At 40.2% G+C, this 9435-nt stretch overlaps 1 protein-coding gene across 2 annotated transcripts in view; it reads right to left on the bottom strand.

Annotated features, from left to right (window-relative positions):
* The window catches only part of ttc39a (tetratricopeptide repeat domain 39A), a 28969-nt gene extending 20723 nt beyond the window's left edge, over positions 1-8246 (bottom strand). Inside the window, exons 1-4 of one of the 2 annotated variants that reach the window (XM_024004296.2) lie at positions 7870-8246; positions 5044-5097; positions 4871-4921; positions 4534-4587 (exon numbers count right to left, since the gene is read on the bottom strand). In XM_024004296.2, coding sequence (XP_023860064.2) covers positions 4534-4587; positions 4871-4921; positions 5044-5097; positions 7870-7922 — 212 coding nt within the window. In that variant the 5' untranslated portion in view covers positions 7923-8246. Of the gene's footprint in view, positions 1-2775; positions 2906-4533; positions 4588-4870; positions 4922-5043; positions 5098-7869 lie in introns of those variants that run through there. The other variant, XM_070447588.1, reaches the window with a different exon arrangement.
* Between the last annotated feature and the right edge of the window lie 1189 nt (positions 8247-9435).

Here is a 9435-nt window from a genome sequence, read left to right on the forward strand (position 1 = left end):
AATCTCTCTGTAAACAACTGTTGAAAAAATTACTTGTGTCATGCATAAAGTATATGTCCTAACCGACTTGCCAAAACTATAGTTTGTTAACAAGAAATTTGTGCAGTGGTTGAAAAACGAGTTTTAATGACTCCAACATTAAGTGTATGTAAACTTCCAACTTCAACTGTACTTTCATTGATTAACATTTTTTATGTTTGTTTACAACAGATATTTACTGGTACAGAAAGGATCTGTACCTTTGAAGCCACGGTGTGACCTCAATAACATTTCATAAAAAGTTCCAAGAAAGCTGTCCAAAGTTATACCTAGAAAGACACAGCAACAATTTGGCTGAGGCCTCTGAAGTTCACAAAAAAGTGGGGGTTCGTCACACTATTTGCCAAAATGTACCATAGCTAAACCACCCCAAGCTTAACAGTCCCAAAGTCGACATAATGTCTTCTCAGCTAATTGGGCTCATGGACACAATGTATTGAACCAAACAATGGAGTCTGGCTGACATAACTGAGGAGAATCTCTACAATGAAGACGGCTAACTGACATCCCTTTACATTCCTGCAGATCAGTGATACAGAGGACTTCTTTATGCTAGACCAGGGCAACATTGATGGGGTGGGAACCACAAAAAAATCTGAATTCATCATTAGGGGCAGAAGTGGCTCGCGGGTCTGTTCAACCCCATCCATACCCACACATGCAGTGTGTGCCACCCTTTGGGTGCCCAAATGGGGCCCCACCTTGTGAGCCAAACATTTTAGCGGTCCTGCTCTTGACAGCGGAGATTTCTTTTTAAATTACAGCAAGTTTCCTGTAGTTCTACACATTTTGCCATGGGCGGAGAAAAGATTTAGCAATTTTATAATTAATTTAATGCAATTCTACTAATTTTGTCATGAGACGAAGAGAAAAATTAGCAGTTTTACAGCTAATTTACTGCAATTCTACACCTTCTGCCATAGGGTGGAGAGAAATGTTTACAGGTTTTAGTATGAAATCTGAGTGAAAGTGACTAACAAAATCAAAGGGGAGCCCCACGCTCTGTAATTCGACCATGACAACTACAAGTTTAGATAGCTGGCTAGACTAACTTAACAATCTAAAAAACAAAAATTCTGACATGGGCTAATTACATTTACATTTAAGTCATTTAGCAGACGCTCTTATCCAGAGCGACTTACAAATTGGAAAGTTCATACATATTCATCCTGGTCCCCCCGTGGGGAATGAACCCACAACCCTGGCGTTGCAAGCGCCATGCTCTACCAACTGAGCCACACGGGACCACTGACAGTCACTAATTGAGTGACTGTCAGTGACTGACATAAGAGGAAAAATTTTAGATGCGCAAACAAATTCCGAAATTGCACCTTAAGTACTATTCTAACTCAACAGTAAGTTGAGACCGCAATTGAGTTCCCGCAACTGAGTTTCTATATTTCCTAAATGAATCCACGGGCCTACAAAATAATGTGCCGCCAGTTGCCCATCCCTGTGCTAGACCATGGTTGAAATTTCTCAAACTATAATGAGTCCACTTGGGATCATATGGAACAACAAGCCTGTATTTCCACTCATTCACAGGCTAATGACATGGGGATGACCATACCATCCATCCAACCTATGACCAGCACCAGCCTGTAACTTCCTGCTCACTAACACACAGTGATGAATGTCAGCGCAACACAGACAGTCTAGGGCCTAATACTATCACACACAGTCATGAACATATTCAATTCACTTAGTTATAATGAAATGTATAAGCAATACCTGAAAAGTAATGCGGTATAAAGATGCAGAAAGATGGATGCATTCTAGTAGCTTCTGTATTTCCATCTAAAAGGTCCATAAGGCCCAGTTTCAAATCAGTTGCTACAATCAGTACACCACCTTTAATAAAATGTGATATTTCTTATTGAATAAAGAAAACCTGCTGACGCACATAAAAAATGTCAAGTGACTTGGCTGTTATGTTGGAGAGCTAGTTAAGTTGTTTATCAGACCAAAGATAGCAAACTTGTCCAGCAGAAAGTACAGATGTAAATCGGACAACTCAAGAAGACTTGTTCAAGAGACAGTGCTAAAGCAGGACAATGTAGTTTAACATTGGCCTATTGGCTACTATGGCCATTTGAATGAACATAGCACACTTATAAAGACGGTTAACCATAAACTCAATAGGGGAATAATGTAGGTGGGTCTGAGAAATGGCATGATAATGTACACATAATGGAGGCCATTGTTTCCTGAAAGGTTGTACATAGTATACATCCAGATAATTAATGAATTGAAGTCAGCAACTCTGTGATGCTGATTTCTTTTGAGGGAAACTTGAACACAAAACACAAACACAAAGATAGAGTGACAAAACATAGCTTTATCTGCCTTCCTCCTGAATTCTTTCACCAGTGTTATTTTCCATTGAATTAAAGTACTGGAGGCTGAGTAACAGAAAGGCAAACAAAGCACTACAGCAGTAAAACAAGCTGCTCCTAAACACAATGAAGTCATGAGACAAAAGAGATGAGGTGGATCTTTAAAAAACCTGTCAAGTTTTACTGGATACAGCTCAATTAAAAATCCTATCTTATTTCAATCACAGTCAAAAACAGAAATGGTTAATAGTGACAGTATATCACATTCAAAGAGACACACACACACACACACACACACACACACACACACAAAACCACAAACTCAGCATCTCTCTGTTTACTTCAACACATTGTCAGTACCTATCACTTCACCACGCAGCAGTATCTACATAACTCTTACCCGTTTGATAGAGTTTCTGCTTCTCCTGACATTTTCATCTGGCAGACAGAGTACTAGAGGGAAGTAAAGACAGCAAACGCAGAAGATAATTGACTATCTCTGGCTCAGGCCTTTCCAGCAGCGCAGCCCGACACACACACACACACACACAAAACCACAAACTCAGCATCTCTCTGTTTACTTCAACACATTGTCAGTACCTATCACTTCACCACGCAGCAGTATCTACATAACTCTTACCCGTTTGATAGAGTTTCTGCTTCTCCTGACATTTTCATCTGGCAGACAGAGTACTAGAGGGAAGTAAAGACAGCAAACGCAGAAGATAATTGACTATCTCTGGCTCAGGCCTTTCCAGCAGCGCAGCCCGACACACTGTCTCCTTCTGGCAACAGCAGCAGCAGCAGCAGGCAGGCGAGGGGAGGAAGAACGCAGCTCTTAATAAGATTGGGATGACTATCACACGTAGGGAAACTAAACATCTTCCACCCCCCAACTCTCTGCCTCCAAACACACATGCATACACACTCTATCGCTCTCACACACACAGTCCCTAATCTCTCCTCCTATCCCACCTCTTCCCATCATCACACTCACGCTACACACTGCAGTCGCCTCACTGATTGGCTGAGGCAGTGGCAGGGCTGGCCTAGCCGCACAGGACTCCAGTCAAATGATAAACAAAAATCATACACAAAATTAACTATGCAGCACAGATAAGAGGTACCCTGGCTATTACATCAACCGAAGAGGACAGGCAACCGCACTCAGACGATCAAAAATCTAAAAAATATTCAGGTACTAATTCAGATGACTGAATATATTTAATAGAAGATTTCAAAATCCATCAGTAAGATTCCGTACAGAGATGTAAAGTGACTTCATGCCGGTGAGAGGAAGAGTCCTGCGAAGAAGGAAGCCTTTACTGCAGTGACTCAGGCTAACTACTGCAGCAGCACAGACACACTGCCCACTATAACAGAGCCAGTAGGACAGAGCCAGTAGGACGCTGTGTAGCGCTTAGGAGAGATGAGTACCATTGAGACCCAGTAATTACACCACAGCCAATCGCTCTGAAAGTGAATGACCCATGAAAGGAGCCAGCCACTTATCAGAATGAGCTCTCAGACAGCTGTCTACATGTAGGTCATAGAGGAGAAGTGATCTGCAACATGGTAAATCTGTAAATCTCAAGACACAGGAAAGAGGTCCGCTCATGCACACACACACACACTTACAGTGTTCTATTAGCTTTCTCTCTGACATCTGTTAAGCTGAATCAGTTGAGGTTTTTAAATCTATGAGCACTAGGACAACATCTAGAGGTTCAATTTAGTCCAAAAACATTTTTGGGCTCCTGCTCTTTTTGCTTCAGTGGAATTGTTTTCTGTTATACATGATCATGGGAAAGCAATTTATTTCAGGGACAGCTCCACCTTCAATCATGTGATGTCAATAAAACAACAGCCTTCTTTCCACATGTGAGAGGCATTGGTGAGAGGTGAGAGGCATGGAAATCTAATGATATCTCTATGGATGAGAAGAAAGGCTCGTCTTCCTCTTGGTCAATCCCTGCCTTGACCGGAGCTGAGATTGCCAGTTTTAATGGCATCCTTATCTGAATTATTGATATATTGAACAGCAGGAAGGAGCGATGTCACTGCCCCCCCCCACTGACTGCTAACTGTCAATAGCCTTTCCACAAACTAATCAATCCTGTATATCACTCAGCCATCAGCCATTGACTCTGAGACTTACGTGTTTGATGCTTCTGTGGTGTTGAGTGCCTCTTTGTTGTCTGGTAACTGTAACCTGAAACGGGGGCAGAATTGAGGCCATTTAGAAAAAAAGGTGAGCACAAGGTATGGAAACGATTTGAATAGGTACTATTGTGTGAGTAACGTAATATTGTAACCCATAGAAATCTTGACACCGAAAAATACTTTCAGTGCAGGGGCAGATTTACCAAAATGTAATATGTATCATGAACAAAGACAAAGTACAAATGTAATTCAGTTACTCTGTTGTCAAACATGCCTAGGGGACCGAAGTTGAAAGATCATTGTTTCTAAGAAATACAGCTGGGAAAACTTACTTGAAATCTGTGAGGATGGGGTCAAGTTCTGTACTGTTTATGACGGACAACCTAGAAGCAAACCATGCTGTTATAAAATGTTTATATTAATCAAATCCCAATCAATGCCTTGGCATAATGATGATAAATATATATTTCACAGAAACTGTTCCATGTTTTTCATGTAAACTTACAGTGTTGGGGAGCCATTGGGGTCGGCTGAGATTTCTTTCGCCTGCAGGGCGTCCCTAGGGTCACAGTATAACAGACAGAACAGTAAGTACTAGGGATGTGTCTCATTTACCAATGCTGAGATTGCCAATGATAATACAAGGCCGATACTGTAGATGCTATTCTTTGGAGCCATTTACCATTATAGTTTATATTTCAGTGAATTGGTTTCCCTAAGTAGCTTTATATTCAGCACGGTGTATTTTTCCTTATCAAAGCAAGTCACCTGAGAGGGGTTGGTAGCTGACGCTTTCTTTTACATAGTTATTTATTTATTTTATTTCACCTTTATTTAACCAGGTAGGCTAGTTGAGAACAAGTTCTCATTTACAACTGCGACCTGGCCAAGATAAAGCATAGCAGTGTGAACAGACAACAACACAGAGTTACACATGGAGTAAACAATAAACAAGTCAATAACACAGTAGGGGGAAAAAATGAGTCTATATACATTGTGTGCAAAAGGCATGAGGAGGTAGGCAATAAATAGGCCATAGGAGCGAATAATTACAATTTAGCAGATTAACACTGGAGTGATAAATCATCAGATGATCATGTGCAAGTAGAGATACTGGTGTGCAAAAGAGCAGAAAAGTAAATAAATAAAAACAGTAAGGGGATGAGGTAGGTAAATTGGGTGGGCTGTTTACAGATGGACTATGTACAGCTGCAGCGATCGGTTAGCTGCTCAGATAGCAGATGTTTAAAGTTGGTGAGGGAAATAAGTCTCCAACTTCAGCGATTTTTGCAATTCGTTCCAGTCACAGGCAGCAGAGAACTGGAAGGAAAGGCGGCCAAATGAGGTGTTGGCTTTTGGGATGATCAGTGAGATATACCTGCTGGAGTGTGTGCTACGGGTGGGTGTTGTTATCATGACCAGTGAACTGAGATAAGGCGGAGCTTTACCTAGCATGACCTGGAGCCAGTGGGTCTGGCAACGAATATGTAGCGAGGGCCAGCCGACTAGAGCATACAGGTCGCAGTGGTGGGTGGTATAAGGTGTTTTAGTAACAAAACGGATGGCACCATGATAAACTGCATCTAGTTTGCTGAGTAGAGTATTGGAAGTTATTTTGTAGATGACATCGCCGAAGTCGAGGATCGGTAGGATAGTCAGTTTTACTAGGGTAAGTTTGGCGGCGTGAGTGAAGGAGGCTTTGTTGCGAAATAGAAAGCCGATTCTTGATTTGATTTGGGATTGGAGATGTTTAATATGAGTCTGGAAGGAGAGTTTACAGTCTAGCCAGACACCTAGGTATTTATAGATGTCCACATATTCTAGGTCGGAACCGTCCAGGGTGGTGATGCTAGTCGGGCGGGCGTAAGGCCTATCAGTAGAACAATTTTAACAATTTGTGTAATTAGTTTGTAACAAGCTAGTTAGTAAGTAGCCTGTTACTATGCAGTTTAGTTCTTCCCTTTTGTATTTTTTAAGAAAAGAGTTATGAATTCCGTAACTGCCAATAAATATTTGTTAACATGATATTACAAAAGTTTTCCTTTACAGTAAGCCTAATTTTACCCCATCTTAATTGAACTTTCTTGACTGTACATTTATCTCCAGATGTAACCACTGGTGATGGCATGTAATGTTAAAGAGCAACATGGTGGTACTGTGATTACAAATGTGCTTTACCTAGATTATACTTTATAGAAATYTATCTTAGATTATACTTTAGAGAAGCTATTCCTAGGTTTTTGAGTCTGAAAATCAACTGATTTGATGTGTAGAAAAAGTCATCTAAAGTGGCTTAATTTTCTTATTTACTTTGCAGAATTGAAATATATTACATTTCCTACTACATGCTGTCTCCATCTAAATGCTAATATAACAGCTGGCAATAACATTCCAATTTCTGTCAAATAAAAAAAGTGTATCATAATCAGAATGCGTACATAATCACTCAATATTTATCAAATCCGTCAGCAATAATCGGATAGGTAATCTAAAATCATCGCACAAATCAATCATTAACACTAGGCAGGTTTCCATTGACCTAGATTTATTCGACAAAAGAAATGTCGCAAAAGAAATCTTTGCTAAATGTGTATTGGCAACAGCAGATATGAGACATTTTCTAAAGATACGTTTTTATCCGTTCGACAAATGATGATGGAAACGGTTTTTTTCGAATAAATTATGCAGAAAAAATGTCTAATAATGTTTCTTCGCAGGACAAGGTTTGTCCTAATTTTAATGAATCCCAAAACTGCTTCGCCTTGCTTTTCTGGTTTGTTGGCAAATTTCATAATATAATTATTTCAGATCTACAGGAATGCAGGTTTCACCATGGCACTGATCGTGGCTATACATTGACACATGATAATTATTAGAATATGGCATATCAGTAAAATGCTGGCTTTCGTGGGCTACCTGAGACATGAAACAGATAGGTTGGAGGACATACAGGCTGTCGCCAATATATTAATGCGCAATTTGCCTAAATGGGTAATGGAAACAGTTKAACCAATATATTTGTATTCGACACTGTAGGGTTAGGTGTCACGCCATTACGTCCACACGTTTTTAATCGACAGAAGATAATTAAATGGAAACGCACTTTAGCAGGCAATTGTTGCATCGGTTTTCTATGCAAACTTTCTAAGTGTCGACAAACAACATAACTGGACAAGTTAATGGAAACATAGCTACTGTTGTGACCACAAATACAACATGTTTAGACTACTGTAGACTGTAAATACAAATATTGCTGGGTTTCTTCGTCAAAAACCTTGTCTAGGCTACTGCAACTAGCCTACTGTATAGTTCAGTGGATTTTGCGACTCACCCTTTGCTGCCATTTTTCTTCACGCTGCGTCTCCAACCAGTGATAACACTCATTCCACTGCACTGAAATACTGTAAACGTGCAGAATATCCAGCAAAAGTGCGGCGCCTGATTATCCTTAAAATGACATACGGTTTTTACCTGTGCGCAGGAGATAATGTATCTGGCGAGTGTTTGATAAAGTATGAGGAAGAGGTTGTGTCTTCTTGATAACTATATAGTCCTCTTTCCTGACCTAGTTTTTTTTTTTAAGTGGATGTCCTCACTATTATAACCAGATCCCTTTTAAAGTGCCATGGAATGTGGGTCAGTAGTACTGCTACAAGGTCTTAGAGCGCTCCAATACAGCCCCACAGTGGTGGTGTCATGATACCCGTAAAACCTAGCGGTCAAATAGGGAAATGGTTCCAATCGTTTTTCCACCATTCATTTTTCCCATAAGTGTTTCTAAAATCCCCTACAATAAGGGCTGTGTTTTGTGTAGGCTTACCCTGGCGTGACGTTTTGATAACCATGCAAATCTCTCTCGTACAGGTGGACTTTTATCAATATATTCGGGTCTATTTACTCTCAGATTCTGAAATGCTAATTAGCGTAAAAGTAGACATCATGCAAAACAACAAATCGCTACAAGCTCCTGCATGTCATCTGTAGCTGACACTTTTGCTAACAGGTATTGTGTAAAAGTAAAACTTGCACAAGACAGTTCACAGAATTGTCCATTTAAAGAAAATTTCCCAATTTTATTCCTTACTACATTTAGCTAACAGATAGTTAATCCAGAGATTCTTACCTTTGCCTTGATTCGGCAGTCTCGTCCAGATCATCATGTCATTTGTAGTTCTTTATGATAGCCACATTAGCATTACATTTTTGTGGGGTAAATACAGATGACTATATTGATAAGTCAACTTGTCCTAGAGAGATTTACAGTTATCAAAACGTCATGCCTGGGTAAACCTACATGAAACACAGCCCTTATTTGACGTGTTTCTAAAATCCCCTATGGGAAAATTGAATGGTGGAAAAACGAATGGAGCTATTTCCCTGTTTGACTGTTAGGTTAAGTGTATTATGACTCCTACTGTGGTATTCTAGAGAGCAATAATGTATATTTGTAGGCACTACCTCCACTATAGTTCGTTGGACAAAGCCTATGGGGAAATTGAGTTTTTGGATAAACAACGAAAATAAGGTCTGTGGAAAACACCGGTTTAGGAGATCTTATATGTTTTGCTCTATAGTAATCTTCATCAGCTAGTCACTTTTTGTGAATTTTGAAGCATTTATGAAATACATTTAAAGAGCTACTGTCCTGTAGGTCTTTGCGCCAACCCTAATCTAGCGCACCTGATTCTAATAATTAGCTTGTTGATAAACTGAATCAGGTTAGTTACAACTGGAGTTGGAGCAAAAACCTACAGGATAGCCCTCCAGAACCAGGGTTGGAGAACCCCAAGTCAGACGGGTTGCCTCCAAACAATGTAGACCTACCAATGTTCCAGCTTGTTGCTGCCCTAGGTCTGGGATTTCCAAGACTACTGCTAGCCTACAAAAACTCATGAAG

Source organism: Salvelinus sp. IW2-2015, linkage group LG16 (assembly GCF_002910315.2).
Source record: "Salvelinus sp. IW2-2015 linkage group LG16, ASM291031v2, whole genome shotgun sequence".
Classification (NCBI taxonomy): Eukaryota; Metazoa; Chordata; class Actinopteri; order Salmoniformes; family Salmonidae; genus Salvelinus; species Salvelinus sp. IW2-2015.